This window comes from Garra rufa, chromosome 7, assembly GCF_049309525.1.
Source record: "Garra rufa chromosome 7, GarRuf1.0, whole genome shotgun sequence".
Lineage (NCBI taxonomy): Eukaryota > Metazoa > Chordata > Actinopteri > Cypriniformes > Cyprinidae > Garra > Garra rufa.
In genome coordinates this window covers 6,036,052-6,057,847 of record NC_133367.1, presented here as the reverse complement: position 1 = coordinate 6,057,847, position 21,796 = coordinate 6,036,052, and the positions used below count along the sequence as shown (strand labels likewise).

The 21,796-nt window shown below is 46.2% G+C and overlaps 3 protein-coding genes across 3 annotated transcripts in view; 1 reads left to right on the top strand and 2 right to left on the bottom strand.

The window, feature by feature from the left end:
- The window catches only part of LOC141337866 (uncharacterized), a 287,141-nt gene that overhangs the window by 27,918 nt on the left and 237,427 nt on the right, over window positions 1-21,796 (bottom strand). The gene's annotated exons all lie outside the window — the stretch shown is intronic.
- Window positions 1-21,796, top strand: part of LOC141338689 (uncharacterized) — a 227,801-nt gene that overhangs the window by 5,096 nt on the left and 200,909 nt on the right.
- Window positions 19,773-21,744, bottom strand: LOC141338823 (uncharacterized). Its single transcript, XM_073844439.1, has 2 exons — window positions 21,681-21,744; window positions 19,773-20,707 (listed from the first exon to the last, which is right to left on the bottom strand). The coding sequence occupies exons 1-2, from the start codon at window positions 21,742-21,744 to the stop codon at window positions 19,773-19,775; spliced, it is 999 nt and encodes a 332-aa protein (XP_073700540.1).

Here is a 21,796-nt window from a genome sequence, read left to right as displayed (position 1 = left end):
CGCCACCAAGGAGACCGCCCGAGCTGTGGGGCGGTCTATGGCAGCCCTGGTGGCCGCGGAGAGGCATCTCTGGCTGACCCTGTCCGAAGTCAAAGAAAAGGACAGGGTCACGCTCCTGGACGCCCCCCTGGATTCAGCCGGCCTCTTTGGTGCTTCGGTCGACACAGTTGTCGCCAGGCACCAGGAGGCCCGCAAACAGGCGGCGGCGTTCAGGACATTTCTTCCTCGCCGGGTTTACTCCTCTGAGGCTGCTAGACGGGAGCAGCCTCAGCCGTGTACCAGCTCCTCCCACCGTGAGGCACAAAAACAGAGCGTTGCCGCCCGTGCTCCTCCGGCCAGGCCTAGAGGGCGGGGTCAGCAACGCTCTAAGCCGAAGGCCTCGAAGAAGAAGCCCGACCTGAGGGTCGTCCTTCAATCTAAGAGGTCTTCGGCCAAACGGCCCTGACGGTTGTGGTTCAGGGCCGTTGAGGGCAGCCCCTCACGAGCAGGTTTGCACCGTACCCTCAGGTGCGGGTTTCAAACCCCCTCGTGGCCCTCAGGAGATGAGTCAGCTAACCCTGCCAGTGTTACAGGGCGCGGCGCTCTCCCGCGAACATTCTCTAGCTGTTCCGCCTGGAAACGTAGCGGCCCTGGAGAGTTTGCAGCCCCCGCGGGGGTCTACAGAGGAGCTAGTTCAGGAACTCCCTGCCAGTTCTCTGCTACAGGCTTCCGAATTAGTTCCTCAGAGAAATCCAGACACCAGCCTCGAGAGGCTGGTACCCTTAGTAAACTTTCTGGCAGCGTGGAAGCTACTGCCAAATGTTACAACGTGGGTCCTGCGTACTGTAGAGAAGGGTTACGCTATTCAGTTCGGCGGCAAGCCGCCGCCCTTCAGCAGGGTATTTCCAACTTTAGTAAGCCCCGAGCAGGGTCTGGTAATGGAACAAGAGGTAGATACTCTTCTGAGGAAGGAGGCCATCGAGGTGGTCCCTCCTCAAGACAGGGAATCCGGGTTCTACAGCCGTTACTTCATTGTTCCGAAGAAGGATGGGGGGCTTCGGCCAATCTTAGATCTCAGACTGCTAAATCGCTCAGTCAGAAAACTGAAGTTCAAAATGCTCACTGTCAGGCAGGTCGTGTCACAAATCCAGTCCGAGGACTGGTTTGTCACGATAGATCTAAAAGACGCTTACTTTCACGTCTCCATCCTTCTTCAACACAGGAAGTTTCTCAGGTTCGCTTTCAGGGGCAAAGCGTACCAATACAGAGTACTTCCTTTCGGCCTAGCTCTCTCACCCCGGACTTTCACGAAGTGTGTGGATGCTGCGCTGGCTCCACTGCGACTCCAGGGCATCCGCATACTCAACTACATAGACGACTGGCTTATTCTGGCCAGTTCGGAACAGTTAGCGGTTCAGCATCGAGGTGCTGTTCTCGCTCACATACAAAAGCTGGGATTGAGACTCAACGCCAAGAAGAGCGTCCTCTCTCCATTACAGAGGACTACTTATCTAGGCGTGGTGTGGGATTCATCCACGATGCGGGCACAATTGTCACCTGCTCGGATCGATTCCATACTTACTGCAGTAAATGCGGTCAAGCTAGGCCAGTCACTCACTGTCAAACAGTTCCAAGTACTGTTAGGTCTTATGGCAGCCGCATCCAACGTGATACCTTTTGGACTGCTGCATATGAGACCACTGCAGTGGTGGCTCAAAACCAAGGGGTTTTCCCCGAGGGGAAATCCATTCCGCAAGATCAAGGTCACGCGGCGCTGCCTACGTGCCTTGGCCATGTGGAAGAAACCTTGGTTTCTCTCTCAGGGTCCGGTTCTGGGGGCACCCTGCCGCCGCGTCACGCTAGCGACAGATGCGTCCCTTACCGGATGGGGAGCGGTCATGAGTGGCCGCTCAGCCCAAGGCCTGTGGAGCCCTCACCACCTCTCATGGCACATAAATTGCCTAGAGATGTTGGCTGTGTTCCAGGCCCTCAGGAGTTTTCTACCAGACCTAAGAAACCGTCACGTGCTGGTCCGTACAGACAGCACCGCGTTAGTTTATTACATAAACCATCAAGGAGGTGTCCGCTCACGCCCCTTATTCAAGCTGGCGTACCGGATGCTCCTGTGGTCTCAAGGAAAACTCCTCTCCCTGAGAGCAGTCCACATTCCTGGACGTTTGAATGTGGGAGCAGACGTCCTGTCGAGGCAGGGGCCGAGGCCCGGGGAATGGATGCTTCACCCAGAGGCGGTGAAGCAGATCTGGAGAGTGTTTGGCCAGGCACAGGTGGACCTTTTCGCGACTCAAGAGACATCGCAATGTCCCCTCTGGTACTCTCTAGTTCCTCCAGCTCCACTGGGGCTGGATGCCATGGTACAGACGTGGCCGAGGCTTCGTCTGTACGCCTTTCCCCCGATCGCTCTGCTCCCGGGAGTTCTGGAACGGGTTCGCCGGTTTCAAGTACGGCTGTTACTAGTAGCCCCGTACTGGCCGGCCCGAGTGTGGTTCTCGGACCTGATATCTCTCCTCGACGGCTCTCCATGGGAGATTCCCGTCAGGAGGGACCTCCTGTCTCAGGCTGGGGGCGCAATATGCCACCCCCACCCAGAGAAATGGAGGTTATGGGTGTGGCCCCTGAAGGGGCACAACTCATAGGAGCGGGTCTCTCAACCGAGGTTGTTGAGACCCTTCTCCAATCCAGAGCTCCCTCTACGAGGAAACTGTATGGCCTCAAGTGGAACTTATTCGCGAGATGGTGCCGCGAGCGCCACCTAGACCCAGTCAACTGCCCGGTTGGTATAGTTCTGGAGTTCCTACAGTCTCGCCTATCCGCAGGGCTAGCTCATTCCACCTTGAAGGTTTACGTGGCGGCTATAAGTGCCTACCACGCCCCTCTAGGTGGCCTCTCAGTAGGCAGAGAGCCCCTGGTCATACGATTCCTCCGCGGTGCGCTCAGGTTGAGGCCTCGAGTGACACCCAGGGTCCCCACGTGGGACCTGGCTGTGGTCCTAGAAGCCCTATGTGCGCCTCCATTCGAGCCCATAGAAGAAACTACAGATCGCATACTTACCCTTAAGACAGCGCTTCTGATAGCCCTCACCTCTCTTAAGAGAGTTGGGGACCTGCAGGCCCTTTCAGTGGCCCCGTCTCACTTAGAGTTTGCCCCAGGGATGGCCAAGACCTTCGGGTACGTCCCGAAGGTCCCCTCCCTAGCACCACAGCCCGTAACGCTGCAGGCGTTTTATCCTCCTCCATACGTGGAGCAAAATCACAGGAAGTTGAACTGCATGTGCCCAGTCAGAGCCTTAGACGCATACATCCACAGAGCTGCCACGTGGCGTAAAACAGAGCAACTGTTTGTCTGTTACGGCCCCCCTAAGAGGGGGAGCCCGGCTTCAAAGCCTACTATTAGTAGATGGATCATCGATGCCATATCTACTGCTTATGAGTCCTCTGATCTCCCCTCTACCTTGGGACTCAAGGCTCACTCTACTCGAGGTCTGAGTGCCTCGAGAGCTCTGACGGCAGGTGTCCCCATCCAGGACATCTGCAATGCTGCGGGTTGGTCCACGCCCCTGACATTTGTCAGGTATTACGAACTTGACCTCAGAGCTGCTCCAGGCTCAGCTGTGCTCTCGGCCTAGTGCGCTAGGCCTAGAGAGTCAGCCACCTCCCTAGCCAGGAGGAGACTTCGCAAGGCGCCTTCTTTCTACGGAGAGCAGAGAAGTCACTTCGCCACTAAAGAGATCTGCAATGTTACCTTTTGTCCGCGGAAAGCTAGACAAAAGCCCTTACTCTCATGCCCTGATGCTGCCATCAGACCCAGTCTTACTCCCTCTCGTTCTGGGCGTACTCCCAGACAGAGGACTAAGATTCCTCGTGTGCCTGCGGGCCGAGGACTGCCTTCAACAGCTGTCCGCTGAGTGCTAGACAGTGGCATCCGGTCCCTCTTGTTCTGGCTAAACCCCAGACAAAGGACTAAGACTCCTCGTGTGCCTGAGGGCCGAGGGGTGCCTCTTGCACTGGCTGGCGAACCAGGCAAGGGGTCCACGGTTCTCTTGCGTGCCTGGAGGCCGAGAACTGTACAGCCCTCTTGTCCACGGAATGCTAGACAATGGCTTAATTGTCCTCGTGTTCTGACGCAGTGTGCTATCAGACCGAGTGTAGTTCGGTCCCTCAGGTATTGTGGCCTCATCCCAGACCAAGTACTAAGACTCCTCGTCTGCCTTAGAATAAGGCCGAGGAGTGCCTCACGCGCTGGCTGGCTACCACGCAGAGGCCCCTACTGTCTTCCCCATGTGCCCGAGGGCCGGGGATTGCAGTGCCCTCTTGTCCGCGGAATGCTAGACAATGGCCTATTCCCTCGCGTCCTGGCGGAGCTCCAGGCCGAGCCTTGGATCCCTCTTGTTCTGGCTGAACCCCCAGACAAAGGATCACCCTCTCCTCGTGTGCCCGAGGGTCGAGGAGCCTTGAGGTCAAGTTCACCGTCCTCGTGGGTCTGCGGACCGAGGACTGCCTACACCATCTGTCCGCTGAGTGCTAGACAGTGGTCATTCGGTCCCTCTTGTTCTGGCTAACTCCCAGACAAAGGACTAAGACTCTGCGTGTGCCTGAGGGCCGCAGAGTACCTCTCGTTCTGGCTGGCGACCAGACAGAGGAAGACCTCCATTCCTCGTGTGCCTGCGGGCCGAGGAGCACTCTTGGGGTCGAGTGCACTGTCCTCCTGGGTCTGCGGACCGAGGACTACCTAACACCATCTGTCCGCCGAGTGCTAGACAGTGGTCGTTTAGTCCCTCTTGCTCTGGCTACATCCAGACAAAGGACCTAGACTCCTCGTGTGAGCCGAGGAGCACCTCTCGTTCTGGCCTGAGACCAGACAGAGGTAGAACCCCATTCCCCGGATGCTCGGGGCGCACTCCTGAGGTCGAGTGCATTGTCCTCTTGGACCGAGGACTACCGTACACCATCTGTCCGCCGAGTGCTAGACAGTGGTCTTGCGGTCCCTCTTGTTCTGGCTAAACCCCAGACAAAGGACTTAGACTACCTCTCCTCGTGTGCCCGAGGGCCGAGGACTACAGGGCCTCCTTGTCCGCGTTATGCTAGACAAAGGCTCTTTTACCCTGGTTGCTCAGACAGTACGCAGGGTTTGGTAATCATGGGAGCGTTGGTAGTCTCGTTCCCCATAGCGTTCCATGACGCGGCTCGAGTTCCCGGAAGGGAACGTCTCGGGTTACTAATGTAACCTTAGTTCCCTGAGGGAACGAGACGCCGCGTCTCGGACCATAATTCCCGCACCCTGCGGCGCTCGCTTCATTCCTTAGAGCTGCCGCCGGCTTCAAACGCACGTGCTTTATACTTCCTGGTCGGTGACGGTGATGTTGAAATATATAGTTGAGTGTCATCAGCATAACAATGGAAACTAATCCCATATTTCCTAATAATATTACAGAGGGGTAACATGTAAATTGAAAATAGTAGAGGACCTAGGACAGATCCTTGTGGCAATCCATACTTTACTGGTGTTAGCTGCGACGACTCCCCATTTAAATAAACAAAGTGATAGCGATCGGACAGGTATGATCTGAACCATCTTAAAGCCTGCCCTTGAATACCTGTATAGTTTTGTAATCGATCTATGAGTATGTCATGATCTATAGTGTCGAACGCAGCACTAAGATCAAGTAAAACTAGCAATGAGACGCAGCCTTGATCTGACGCAAGTAGCAAGTCGTTTGTGATTTTTACAAGTGCAGTTTCTGTGCTATGATGGGGCCTGAAACCTGACTGAAATTCTTCAAAGAGATTATTATTTTGCAAGAAGGAGCACAATTGAGCAGACACAACTTTTTCTAGAATTTTGGACATAAATGGAAGATTAGAAATGGGTCTGTAATTCACTAGGGTCTAGCTGTGGTTTCTTAATAAGAGGTTTAATAACCGCTAGTTTGAATGGTTTTGGGACATGGCCTAAAGATAACGATGAGTTAACAATATTAAGAAGCAGCACTTCTGCTACAGGTAACAACTCTTTTAGTAATTTAGTGGGTACAGGATCTAATAGGCATGTTGTTGGTTTAGATGTGGTGATAAGTTTATTTAATTCTTCCTGTTCTATAGTTGTAAAGCACTGGAGTTTTTCTTTGGGTGTAATGACTAATGTTGAAGTATCAGTTGCTGTAGTATCTATATTTGTTATTGTATTTCTAATGTTGTCTATTTTATCAGTAAAGAAATTCATAAAGACATTACTATTAAACTGTGCAGGAATATTCAGGTCAGGAGGTGTTTGGTTATTTGTTAATCTAGCCACTGTGCTAAATAAAAACCTTGGATTGTTTTGGTTTTTTTCTATGAGTTGGTGGATGTACTCGGCTCTAGCAGTTTTTAAAGCCCGTCTATAGCTGGACATACTGTTTTTCCATGCAATTTTAAAAACTTCTAAGTTAGGTTTTCTCCATTTACGCTCAAGATTACGAGTTTCTTTTTTTAGAGAAAGGGTATTACTGTTGTACCATGGCGCAGTACGTTTTTCTCTAACCTTTTTTAGCTTGATTGGGGCAACAGCTTCTAATGTATTAGAGAAGATAGTGCCTATGTTACTAGTCATTTTGTCTTGTTCATGTTTATTTATGGGTGCACAGAGCAGTTGAGATAAATCAGGCAGGTTAATTGTGAACCTATTGTGGCGCGGGGCTAAATTTCAGAAAGAGACAGTACCTCACAGTTATTTCAATCCGACTACGCCAGGGAAATACTTCCCACAAAGACACACAGGTAAGTTTTACCAATTGAGGGCAAAGAATTAAGAATAAAATGAGACGTGGGTGCCAATACAAAAGATATTTTATTATAAAAAAGGGGTCACTAAAATGGTCTGTCCAATGAGACACACACAAACAAGGATCATATAAGGATACGTTGATAAGGCTGGGTTAAGCAGGAACAAGGCAGGCCGGCTGCAACTCAGGAGGTCATCCAAACCCACCCAAATTCACACCAAAAATGGCACCACACACCCACTGCAAGAAGATTGTGTTGACACACCCAAAACACAGTGAAGTACACGTCCCGGACTGCGCAGCTAGCCTCCCCTGCTCCAAACTTCACCAGCTCCTAAACAGAAAAAAAGGCAAACACACACACACACAGGTTACAAATAACAGTTAAACCATAAATACAAAAAAAAGAGAAACCCAAAAATGTTTACAAACTCGATGGTATATGGACTATAGCACTAAAGTCTCCTCGCAGCCCTAACTGCAACAGGAGCAGATACCAGTGCCTAAAGACAGTAAATTAACAAAACCAAAAATGAAAAACACACAATTAGTATCACAATGCAATACACAAAACAAAAGAAAAAAAAAAAGAATAAGTCGGTCGGTAGTAATACTACCAAAAAAATAAATCACAACTGACACAACTTCAATAACAAACAAAGTTAAAGAACACTATTACAAAAAAATAAATCTAATAAAGCGATCCAATACAAACAAACGAAAGCAAAACTACCCTTGAAAAACAAATCAAAATAAAGATTCAGAACAGCCTAATAGGCTCAAAGCTTGTAGCTCTCAGCCAAACGGCCCACAAGACAGCAAAACAGAAGGCGAAGCAGCATTAATGTTCACAAACAAAACAGCAACGCATATCCATACTAAGCAAAACAGCAACGGTGTCTCATGTAGCGATGCCACTAAGAATGGAGCATAAAATTCGTAATATTCTTCACTCCAAACCTAATACCAGAAAAAAAGCAAACATTAAACTACAGCTATTAACCGAAAAAAAGAAAAGGCAAAATGCATACTTACGTTGGGTCAAACAACCACCAAACGTGACGCTGTATGGTTACTCACAACAAATGTTGCAGCTCAATCTACCGCCCGGCATTCCTACCCTTCTTACGCTGCTGTTAGTGTAAATGATACAATAAATATCGCAGCCGAAACAGTGATTACTAGACTCAATGTGAATACACATACCTGAATGCGAACACCTATAAATAGTACATATTAGCTTTTAAACTAGTCACCCAGTTACGCTGTAGCAGCATCTCATCATACCTGGATACGAACAGGAACGGAAACGGAAAGTGCCACGCCAGGAAAGGGAGGAGCAAGAATCAGTCAGGCACGTCCACACCCGTCAAAGTAAAAGCCCTTAAATAGACCGTTCCCCTTATCAATCTACTAACCACACACCCCTCCGGCCAATAGACCAAGCTCTCATTTTATCCTGCCACATTCTACCCCTTATTTTTTTTTAATCGGCGTCCCGACGATGACTAAACGCATACTAGTAGATTATTCAGTGTCGGTATCCCACGGCCTAAACAAAACAGAAATCCTATTTAAGGCAGGGCCTGGTGTCAAGGCAGCTCTTGTGCCTCCGCCCACAGCACGTGGTAAGCGATGTAAATTTGAATGCTGGCCCGCAGTGGTCCGCCCTGTTCTCCGCACACAAATACTTTCCTCGTCTGGCTGGCCTTCTGGCAAGCCCACCGGCCCCAGTGGTGCACTTGATACAAAATGAAAACTCTCATGGCCCTCACCCACTGGGGTCCCTTCTTCTGCATCCACCTGCCTCATCTGTGGCATAGAGGTACCTGGAGAAACCAGAACCTGAGATACTGGGCCACACGGTACTAAGGGAGTTGCTGGCACCACCATAAGCAGATCGACTTCCTCTACAGCTTCTGCTTCTGGGGGCTCTTCACCTAAAACGAGGGGAACTGCCGAGGCCAAAACGGGACCATCCTTCCGGATATGGGCCTTTAAGGCAGAGCGATGAACGCATCTAATTTTTCCCAAGTTATCCCGTGGTGCAATGGTATATACTGACCCACCCTCCTTAGGTGCCTTCATCACCTGATACACCACTGGGCTCCACAGATCCTGGATTTTATGACGACCTCTAGCGCCATACTCACGTAAATATACTAACTGACCCTCCCCCAGTGGTGCATCACGGACGTGGGCATCATGTTGTGCCTTACGGCGACCAGCAGCAGCTTCCAATCGTCCCCGTGCCCCCTCAAATGCCACTTGAAGCCTGGCCTGATGTTCCCTCATCCACTCATGTACACTACCGACCCCCACCTCTGGTACTCTACCCAAGAGGAAGTCCACCGGAAGCCTTGGCTCTTGCCCAAACATTAAAAAATATGGGGATTCTCCAGTTACCTGATGAGGGGTAGTGTTGTAGCAAAACAGCACTTGAGGGAGGCATGAAGCCCAGTCCACTTTCCTGGACACAGGCAGAGCCCGCAAAAGATTGTGCAATGTCCGATTAAAGCGCTCGCACTGCCCATTCCCAGCTGGGTGGTAGGGGGTAGTACGAGACTTTTCTACCTTATACAGTGCACAAAGCTGCTGTACCAAGGATGACTCAAAATTACGGCCCTGGTCCGAATGGATCCGACCAGGGACACCAAACTTGTAGAACCATTCCACCACTAAAACCTGGGCTACCGTCTCTGCCCGTTGATCTCGTGTAGGCACAGCCAAGGTGTACTTCGTAAAAACGTCTGTCATGACCAGCACGTTTTCCAGCCCTGAACGAGTTGGTTCTAACACGGTGAAATCTAGGGCCAATATTTCGTTTGGCCTTGAGGCCAAAAGGTGGCCCATGAAACTATTAGGAAGGTATTGTGTATCCTTGGCAGTCTGACACCGTTCGCACTCCCGACACCATTGTGCCACATCAGATGTCAGGCCCGGCCAAAAGCAGCGTTGTCGCACCAACTCCGTGGTGCGTTCCACTCCCTGGTGTCCATGCTCCTGGTGTAGCTGCGTCAGTACTTCCTGATGCAACAATGATGGTAACACCACTTGCAGCACCTCCTCTCCCCCATCCGAGCGAAACACTCGGCGGTACAATACTCCATCCTGCTCACACAACCGGTCCCATTGCCGTAACAGTGTCATCCCAGCCTTGGACAGCTGCCGACGCTCCTGGGAACTAGGAGGAACCCCCCGTCGCCAAAACCGTAACACCTCACCTATAACAGGATCCTCATTTTGCAAGGACTGCATATTCACAGCCAAACCAGGCAACACAGTAACTGCTGCTTGAGAACCCACTCCCATTTCCTCAGCCTGCCTTACCATGCTTGGGAGAACTGTACCAGGCAGTACTTCTTGCAGCTCACCCTGACTGGAAGGACCCTGTCGAGAGAGGGCATCCGCATTCCGGTTGCTCCGCCCAGAGCGATACCGTAGCTCAAAATCGAAAGCTGCCAATTGGGCAGCCCACCGCTGCTCTGTAGCCCCGAGCTTGGCAGTAGCCAGGTGGCTAAGTGGGTTGTTGTCGGTGAAAACAACACACCTCTGCCCCAGCAGATATTCTCTGAATTTTTCAGTCATGGCCCACTTGAGCGCCAAAAATTCCAACTTCATGGAACTATAGTTTGACATATTGCGCTCAGTGGGCCTCAGACTGCGACTGGCATAGGCTATTGGCCGCACCCTCCCCTCCTGTTCCTGGGACAAGACAGCTCCCAAACCTCCATGGCTAGCGTCTACCTCCAAGACGAAAGGAAGGGAGAAGTCAGCATAAGCCAGTACTGGGGCAGAGGTGAGCCTACTCTTCAATTCCTCAAAGCTCACCTGGCACTGTTCGGTCCACGCTGCACCAAAACTAGACTCTGCTCGCACTCCAGACTTCCGGCCAGCAAACTCAGCTACCAGACGGTGCAGGGGAGCCGCCAACTTGGCGAAACCCTCTACAAACCTCCTATAATAACTGGCAAACCCCAGGAACGACCGGAGCTCTGCTACCCCCCCAGGTTGTTGCCATTGCTTCACTGCCTCGATTTTTTGGGGATCTGTCGACACCCCTTTGGCCGAAATGACATGCCCCAGATAACTTACCTCTTGCTGGAAAAACATACACTTAGATAATTTTGCCTTCAGACCCTCTCGCTGCAACCGACTCAAAACTACCTCTAACCTCTCTAGATGTTGCGCCACGGAGGAGGAAAATACCACGATGTCATCCAAGTACAGAAGCAGAGACTGACACTGCTGGTCCCCAAACAACCTCTCCATCAACCTCTGGAAGGTGCCTGGGGCATTGCAGAGCCCGAATGGCATACAGTTCCATTCAAAGAGACCGAACGGTGTACAGAAGGCGGTCTTGTGTCTATCCCCCTCTGTAACTGGGACCTGATTGTACCCACTGGCGAGGTCCATGGTAGAAAACCATTGTGCCCCCGTCAATGAGTCCAAGGTTTCCTCTATCCGCGGCAAGGGGAAGGCGTCTTTCCTGGTTTTTGCGTTCAGCTGGCGATAATCAACACACATACGCAACGTACCATCCTTCTTCTTGGCCAACACTATAGGGGAGGCATAAGGACTACAACTTTCTCTAATAATGTTTGTTTCCAGCAACTGATTGATATGTGTTTTTACTACATCATACTCAGATGGAGGTATCCGCCGGTACCGTTGTCGGACTGGGACAGAGTCAGTCAAAGGAATGTCATGTGAAAGAAGACTGGTACAACCCAAATCGCCTTCATATACTGAAAAGACAGTGTGGAACTTCAATAACAAAGACCTTACTTGCTCCTGTTCGACCTCCGATAACATTGACAAATCAAGACCCCTGATTTATTCCTGAACTGGCAAAGGAACAATAGGAGTCTGAAGATTCACAAACGCCGAAACTGATTTACATTCAGAGACACCATGAGGCAAGCTCACAATAAATACACTCTGCAAAGTGCCCAACACAGAGTTCCGAAAAAGCATTACATCGGTCTTACCTACATTGACGACAGGTACATAAACTGTGCCTCGAATCACCCGCAATAAAGCGGCCGAAGCCAGAAGACCCGCAGGGAGCCCAACTTCTGGAGGTTCAAAAAGCACAGTTTCCCCAGCAAACTGCCCTGAACAGGTGGCGGCCACCACCTTCATGGTGCCACCTGGAATACGGCAAGCATTACGTCCCCGTAATCGCACCCGGCCCTCGTGGCTGTCTTGAGGAACAGCATTTACCTGGCGGCAGTGTTGTAATGCCTGAAACACTGACTTAGAGGCTTCCAACACCGACGGCGCATCAAAAAGAGCAGTGCCATGCTGCCCAAAGAGCTCCTGATAGCACCGCCGCAACACATTCATCCCCAGAATACCAGGGACCGAAGCGCCGGTGCCGCCAGGAGGATCCCTGACAACCAGCACACCGCAACCTGGAATTAGCTGACCACAAAGCTCAACATCCAACTCAATATAACCAACATACCGTATTAACGATCCATTGGCCGCACGAAGTTGTAACCACTGACATGCCCTGAGACGGTCCTGGCCCCATGGTGCAAACAACTCGACAAAACAACTTTCCGTAATCGTAGACACCATGGAGCCAGTATCAATCAAACAGGGCACCTGTACCCCTCCCATACAAACCACAAGGTGGGGACAGGATGCCATTAAATGTGGCAAGGGACCTAGTGTCATTGAGTCATGACCTTTCCCTACCGAACTGTGACCCTGCAGTTCGGCGGGACCTAGTTTTCCGTCGGTTGAAAAGAATTCTGTCCAGCCCTCCTCACAGCAGCTGACTCACGCCGGGCTAAAGAGGGGGGAACCACATGATCTCCGTCACATTCACGGGCAAAATGGCCTGGTTTTTGACACCGATGACAAAGTAATACTTCAGTATGGGAGGGACGTCGAACACGCTGGGGAACCCGCATACCAGCAACACTTTGAGTTAGTTGATCTAACTGTTGCTGTTGTGATTTTAACATCTCCCGCAGCTCTCGCAACTCCGATTGCGAATGCCCCTGCACCCCGTACTGAATGCCATAAGACATTGGAACTGACTGACTCCTACCCCTCGCCCCCCCCGGCATCCCTTCTCGCTCCCACCTAATCGCTTCCCCACGCATTTCCAACAAAGTAGAGGCGGGCTGGCGACGAACTAATTGTTTCAATTCCCGGCGGAGAGCACTATCAGCAACGTACTCAACAAACTGGACACGCAACACAATTTCAGCATTAGGGATGGCATTGGGCGATTGTTGTTTAACCCTTTCCAGGAGGGTCATCAAGGCCAGGGAAAACTCTAACAGAGATTCACCGTCTTGCTGCCTCCTGGAAAAAAATGCTTCTTGGAGTGCTACATATGAGTGAGAACAACCATACAGCTCACGTAAAATCGAAATAATCTTATCTGGATCTCCCCGTTCCCCACTGGGACGGTGTCTAATCTCCTCCCGTGCTTCACCTTCCAAATGATCGAAGAGAAAAAATGCCTTATCGGCTTTGGACAGATAACGAGCCCGCATACATGCCTCCGCCTCTTCCACCCATTCTTCGATACCGGGACCAGATCTGCCACAAAATTTTGGACACCGTCTGTCTCTGGGCACAAAAACAAACCGTTCTGGCACGACTAAATCAGCCTCGACTGGCTGGGGTGGAACAGGAGTGGCTGCTGTAACAATAGGGACAGCACTGGGGCCGGATGACTCACGATCACAACGCAAACGCTCATTGTCTGCTCTTAACTGCGCCACCAACTCTCGCAAATCCTGCATCTCATCCTCCATACTGGTCATAACTTCACTTACCCCAAAGGAAGGCGCTATCGGAAAAATAAGACTTGCACCAAGAGAACCGGGTACACACGCTGCTGTTTTGCTTCTGAAAAGAAATAAAAAAAAAACACAAACACAAAAAAAAAACAAAAAAACACACGCATACTATAGAAACTAATCCCAAAAAAACAAATATACCCACGTCTCACTTACCAAAATCCTTGCCTGGTAAACCCTGCCGACTACGCCAAAATGTGGCGCGGGGCTAAATTTCAGAAAGAGACAGTACCTCACAGTTATTTCAATCCGACTACGCCAGGGAAATACTTCCCACAAAGACACACAGGTAAGTTTTACCAATTGAGGGCAAAGAATTAAGAATAAAATGAGACGTGGGTGCCAATACAAAAGATATTTTATTATAAAAAAGGGGTCACTAAAATGGTCTGTCCAATGAGACACACACAAACAAGGATCATATAAGGATACGTTGATAAGGCTGGGTTAAGCAGGAACAAGGCAGGCCGGCTGCAACTCAGGAGGTCATCCAAACCCACCCAAATTCACACCAAAAATGGCACCACACACCCACTGCAAGAAGATTGTGTTGACACACCCAAAACACAGTGAAGTACACGTCCCGGACTGCGCAGCTAGCCTCCCCTGCTCCAAACTTCACCAGCTCCTAAACAGAAAAAAAGGCAAACACACACACACACAGGTTACAAATAACAGTTAAACCATAAATACAAAAAAAAGAGAAACCCAAAAATGTTTACAAACTCGATGGTATATGGACTATAGCACTAAAGTCTCCTCGCAGCCCTAACTGCAACAGGAGCAGATACCAGTGCCTAAAGACAGTAAATTAACAAAACCAAAAATGAAAAACACACAATTAGTATCACAATGCAATACACAAAACAAAAGAAAAAAAAAAGAATAAGTCGGTCGGTAGTAATACTACCAAAAAAATAAATCACAACTGACACAACTTCAATAACAAACAAAGTTAAAGAACACTATTACAAAAAAATAAATCTAATAAAGCAATCCAATACAAACAAACGAAAGCAAAACTACCCTTGAAAACAAATCAAAATAAAGATTCAGAACAGCCTAATAGGCTCAAAGCTTGTAGCTCTCAGCCAAACGGCCCACAAGACAGCAAAACAGAAGGCGAAGCAGCATTAATGTTCACAAACAAAACAGCAACGCATATCCATACTAAGCAAAACAGCAACGGTGTCTCATGTAGCGATGCCACTAAGAATGGAGCATAAAATTCGTAATATTCTTCACTCCAAACCTAATACCAGAAAAAAAGCAAACATTAAACTACAGCTATTAACCGAAAAAAAAGAAAAGGCAAAATGCATACTTACGTTGGGTCAAACAACCACCAAACGTGACGCTGTATGGTTACTCACAACAAATGTTGCAGCTCAATCTACCGCCCGGCATTCCTACCCTTCTTACGCTGCTGTTAGTGTAAATGATACAATAAATATCGCAGCCGAAACAGTGATTACTAGACTCAATGTGAATACACATACCTGAATGCGAACACCGACACGAGCTTGCCACCCGCCTATACCGCCACGCAGTTATAATTAACCTATAAATAGTACATATTAGCTTTTAAACTAGTCACCCAGTTACACTGTAGCAGCATCTCATCATACCTGGATACGAACAGGAACGGAAACGGAAAGTGCCACGCCAGGAAAGGGAGAAGCAAGAATCAGTCAGGCAAGTCCACACCCGTCAAAGTAAAAGCCCTTAAATAGACCGTTCCCCTTATCAATCTACTAACCACACCCCCCTCCGGCCAATAGACCAAGCTCTCATTTTATCCTGCCACACTATCTTTGGTAGCAGGAACAATAGTTCTGCGCAGACGATAGCGCGGAGCTATATAGTTAACATCAGTGATACGCAGCATGCACGATACAAGGAAATGATCTGTAACATCATCGCTTTGAGGTACGATATCTATATCAGTAAGATCAAGTCTGTGCGATATAATTAGATCTAGTGTATGATTAAAACGATGAGTGGGCCCAGTGACATTTTGTTTGACTCCAAAAGAGTTTAACAGGTCAGTAACGCAAGTCCTAACGCATCATTTGTATTATCAACATGAATGTTAAAATCTCCAACAATTAATGCTTTATCAATATTAACCAATAGGTCAGAAAGGAAATCTGCAAATCCTTTTAGGAAATCTGTATACGGCCCTGGAGGTCTATACACAGTAGCCAGAGCAAGAGATAGGAGAGGTTTATTTTGCATATCTGACGGAGTAACATTAAGTAGAAGTACTTCAAATGAATTAAACCTGTACCCTGTTTTCTGAGTAACATTGAAAATATCACTATAAATTGTTGCAACACCGCCACGACCGATCTGACGGGGTTCATGCTTATAACAGTAGTTTGGTGGAATAGACTCATTCAGACCAATATAATCATTTGGTTTTAGCCAAGTTTCAGTCAAGCAGAGTACATTAAGACTGTTATCTGTGATTATTTCATTTACAATAAGTGCTTTGGGTGCGAGTGATCTAATGTTTAGGAGCCCAAGCTTTAAAAATTGATTTTATTCATTTATTGTGCATTTTTCTGGTCTAATCACGATTAGATTTGTTTTAGATCCTGCATTAAATGTTTGTTTTGACTTCACTATTCGAGGAACAGACACAGTCTTTATAGATTGGACAGCACCAATACTATCGTTTAAATGTGCATAACAAAAGCCATCATCACAACTATTTGAAGAATTGCTTACTAGTCAAATGGTGCGCAGCGTCCTGGAGATGTTGTCTGACAGGAGTTCTGCTCCGACTCTGCTGGGGTGCAGGCCATCAGCGCGGAAAAGTCTATGGAGCTCCCAGAAAAGATTCCAATTATTGACAAAGAGCAGTTTCTGTTCTTTACACCATGACAACAACCATTCATTTAGAGCAAAAAGTCTACTGAACCTTTCGTGTCCACGTCGATACGTGGGAAGCGGTCCTGACACGATGATTCTCGTCGCGGGCAATGTGCTGCGTACCGTCTCGATCAGGCTCCCGAAATCCCTCTTCAGGACCTCCGTCTGCCGCAGCCTGATGTCGTTCACCCCAGCGTGCAGGACGATCGCACCGACACTCACATCGTCCTTCAGGATGGTAGGTATCTGTGAAGAGACATCAAGAACGCGAGCACCTGGTAGACAACGAGTGTGCACTTTACCGTTAGCTAAGTTAGCACGAACGTACCGGACGATGGAGTCTCCGACGATCGCAGCATCGCGTTCCGTCTCGCGGAGGGGAGCGAAGCGATTCCGGGTGGAGATCTCGAAGACCGGAGGCGGGGAGGTCCTGGCCCGGGGCCTGGCTCGCGCTTTCCTCTGCTGCTGCACCCAGGGTCCGTGGTGTCCCGGCGCCGGAGTGAACGACATCTGGGAGGATCGCGTCCTGGATCTGTGCAGAGAATCACACGGGGTAGAGGTTATGGGAGTGTTAGGATCGAGCTGTACACTTACCCGGGCAGATTCGAGTGCGGCCTTTCGTTTACGCAGCTCAATCTGCTTAGCCAGGAGCTCCTGGATCTGCTTTCTCCACGGCCTCCAGCTCCACCACGAGTGCAGCTCGAACGTGTCTTCACCTGCACTCAAAGGTAGACACAAATTCGCCATTAAAGCAAGTAACAGTGAGTAAACAGTTGAAATGTGTGTGAATAGAGAATAAACAATGTATGCAAGATTAGCCGCGACCGTGCTGGCAATGCTAAACGGGCTATAAGCTAACTTAGTAGCAGACTCGGGAAAGCAAAAAATTAAAACTAATGATAGCAAGGCGTTACGATTTGTTTTTGTTGTACAACACGACAGGGGGTATATTCACATGTTATGAAAAACAAAAATGATGGTGTATAGAATTGTTTTTAGGTTTAAAAAATAGAAAATAGTAATTTGACTCGACGGAGCTTCAACTCAAGGTGTGCGCTACGACAAACGGGAAGTGACGAGAAGGATAGATATTTAACTTTTATGCAAATGTTCCTGACATGTTTCTTTCATTCTTTCATTGTCTTTCATTGTCCGCATCTTCATATATATATTTGCATAGATAATTTAATGTGGAAATTTATTTGAGGGATATATAACTGTAATTCTTTTACCTTGGGGAGAATAGCACATTTTAGATTGGCTGTTCTGACATATTTAACAGTATTTTATTAAATGTGTGATCCAATTTATTTCTTACTATTTTTTTTTTTTTTAAATTTTGGAGTAGGAGAGGGAACATCCCTGTAACATTTTTATACCTGAAGTATTGCATTAATAACAGTAATTGCTTCGGATGAATTGTAATTGTAATGAATTACTCTACCATATTATCATTCTCAACCGTTAGACCCAATTCTGACCAAATATTTCTATTTACCCAGTCCTCTTAAATAGGGATTTGTTTCTATGTAGAATATATTTGTTATTCCAGATAGAAGCATTGTTGGGAGGAATAAGTTACATTTGAGAAGAAAGCGGATACCACCCAATTTACGAACCAAAGCTGAGGGCACAGCATACCAGAAGCTCTCAGTGAGCATTACTGTAAACATTTGAAGCCACTTAAGTTTTAACAAAATATATGTACTCTCGAATTCAATTGCATTCAGACCACTTTCTTTATACACTTTGATAATATCAGATTTTCTAATATAATGCGTTTTGTGCCTTCAAATAAAAAAGGTCATAATTTTTTTTTGATTGCTTGTTTTTATAATACCTGAAGAGGAAGCAAGATAAGAGCTGGATAAATAGATATTTAACTTTTATGCAAATGTTCCTGACATGTTTCTTTCTTGACGTTTCTATTAAAATGGTTACGTGTCTTTGGAAAATGTCTGTTAGCATCTCTAACAGACTTTTTCAGACAAGGTAGGCTAACTCCATAGATTGAGCTCTTTTTTATGAAAATGTGTAAATGGGAGATTTTGATAAATCTGTAATTTTTTGCTGGCGATTTGTCAATGGGTTATTGGAAATAACTAAAACGCTTAATCGCTTAACCTAAACATATACACTGTACCAAAGACTGAAGAACACCCAAGACGTGTCACTCGTATAGTTTTGAATGGGAAGCTGGCTGATCTAGCCTGAAAAATGAATTGCTGATTTCAAAAATGAAATTTAATCATTAGCTTGGTGAACAGTTTTGGAGAATTTGATGTTTCCCCTTTCAAAGAGATAGGAGCTTCCTAGAAACACAAATCAATTTTTTTTTTACAATATATTTGACCTATATCTCTGCAGCTGTTATTTCCTTTGGCAAAATTGCAAAATGATATAAAATTGCAATATTGTAATTAAGTATATGTACAGTGGTATGCAAAAGTTTGGGAACCTCTTGCAGAATCTGTGGATAATTTTAACAAAAAAGAGAGATCATATTCAAAATGCATGTCATTTTTTATTAAGTACTGTCCTGAGTAAGATATTTTACATAAAATATGTTTACATATAGTTAAAAAAAGCTGAAATTATTCATATAATTCATTGCATTGTTTTCCATCATTGCATATTTGAACTCTTTCCAGCAGTGATTGTATGATTTCAGATCCATCTTTTCACACTGAGGACAATTGAGGGACTCAAGCACAACTATTAAAAAAGGTTCAAACATTCACTGATGCTCCAGAAGCAAACATGCATTAAGAGCCAGGGGGTGAAAACTTTTGAACAGGATGAAGGTGTCCACATTTTTCTTATTTTGTTAAAAAACTAATTTTATTTGCCCTTCAGAAGCAACAGAAGATGGTAAATTAAGTACAATTCACCTTAATCTTCAAATTCGAAAAGAAGAAAAAACAGAGTAGACACACTAAAAGTGATACATATGTATAATAATAATAAAAAATAAACAAAAAGTAAACAAAATAAAACTCACAATAAAGGAATGCAAGGTAATGTAACTTGCATTCATTTATTGTGAGTTTTATTTTGTTGCAAGGTAAAGTAAGTAAAATTACATGCTAGAAGAAAACTTTTAAATGTTGTTTAGGAAGGAAATACATCTTTGAGTTGATCTGAATCTCACAGATGAATCTGCTGGTCTTGAAGATGGACTACAGAAAATGTTTCTTTTTCCTGTCGCATGTTAGGGCGGATTATGACAGATTTATACAAAAGAGAGTCTATTTTCTACTCATTATTGTGTCAGGTTTGTTGAGGATGCGGCATGAGTCCTGAAAGATGATCTACTTACTATGAATCCTTTTGGTATGCATGAGTAGATTAGGAAACTGAGTGAAACTCTTCCCACATTCAGTGCAGTGATACGGTTTCTCTCCAGTGTGGATCCTCTCATGTGCTTTCAGGGTTTCTGACCGACTGAATTTCTTGTCGCAGTGTGAACACTTGTAAGGTTTCTCTCCAGTGTGGATCATCTGGTGCCGTTTTAACTGTTGAGCTGTAATAAAAGTCTTCTTACACTCAAAGCACATGTGATCTCTCACACCAGTGTGTGTCTTCTGATGAACTTTTAAACTCTGGAGACGTGAAAAACTCTTTCCACATACAGAGCATGAATATGGTTTCTCCTTTGTATGAACTCTCAGGTGCCTCTTCAGGCCTGTAGCCCAAAAAAATACTTTTCCACAATAATCACATGCATGCATCTTCTCTCCAGTGTGGGTGTTCATGTGCATCTTCAGGGTTACTTCTAGTTTAAAACTCTTCCCGCAACGATCACATATGAATGGCTTCACTTCAGTGTGGATGTTCATGTGTTTCTGAAGGTTTGCGTTTTGTCTGAAACTCTTCCCACATTGATCACATGTGAACGGTTTCTCTCCTGTGTGAATCTTCATATGAACCCTGAGGTTTTGTTTGTATCTGAAACTCTTTCCACATTGATCACATTCGTGCAGTTTCTCTCCAGTGTGGATCTTCATGTGGTCCTTAAGTTGTCCTTGTTGTATAAAACTCTTCCCGCACTGATCACATGTGAAGGGTTTCTCTCCAGTGTGGATCATCATGTGAACATTGAGATTTCGTTTGCTCTTCAAATTCATTCCACACTGAGTGCAGGTGAAACTTTTCTTGTCTCTTCTTTTCAGTAAAGAAATACTTTTAGTCTGTGTGCGAGTTTTTTCTCCAGTTTTGACATGATGTTGTTTTTCCTCCATCAGATCTGAAATAAAAGTAAAAACATTACAATATAAATAATTTAAAAAAAATCTGAAAAATGTTAAGTGAAAACAGATAATAGTTACACAAAATTATGATCAATTAGGTGTGTTTTTATAAAATGAGATACTTAAAGAATATAGCTACATACTTATGTTTCTGTAGTGAGAACGGCTAAATGTTTTAAAACACAATATTAGGATTTATAGCCTGTACAATAATACTACAGTCTGTCAGATGGACATTTAATTTACTAAAACAATTGTAACGACTTAATTTTAACCTTTTGGAACCTGTTAATATAAAATTGCTAAGTTGTAAACCAATGGAAAGTTACAATTGAATGAAAATCCTCTGGATATTAACTAAATATCTTTGTAAATGTGGTTTCACTACAGCGGTTTAATGACTAAAGAAACGTTAAAAGCACAGTTATATAAAACTGGGCCTTTCTACTCTATGACCACCCAATGCTACTGATAACAATGACAAAATATGTGGGAGATCTCTGCTATTATAAGAATTTATTGTATTGCAGTAAATAGCACTTTAATGCTGATGTTGAATCGAGACTAGTTAGCACAAAATGTATAACTGATATAGTTTAATAACAGCATTTCATTATGGTTACACCTGAATTTGTTACAAAATGTATGTATGAGATGATGAAATTGTGTCCAGCATGGATGTAAAATATTATCTGGGAGCAGATCCCTAAGAAGAGAGCCAGAGAAAAGATAACTCCAATAAAAAAAAGAAAAAGAGACAGAGCAACACTTACAATCTTCATTTATCGCTTCTTTTGAGCATGTGAAGAAATTACAAATGAGTTTTTGTTACAGAAGTTGGTTTGGGACTGGAAAGTCTTGTTGGTTTTCAACCCTATCTTCAATGCATTCTGGCTTTTAATAGGATTTCCCAGAGAAAGAGGTAAGAATGAAATTCTCATTACTGAAGGATCAAGAATAATCACCAACCTGTTTGTTCTTCAGTGTGTTTCATTCTGCAAGGTTCAGGATCTCTCATGTTCTCACTGTCCATCAATAAACTTTCTCTCTGCAGATTTCACTTCTTCCTGATGCTTTGATGCTGG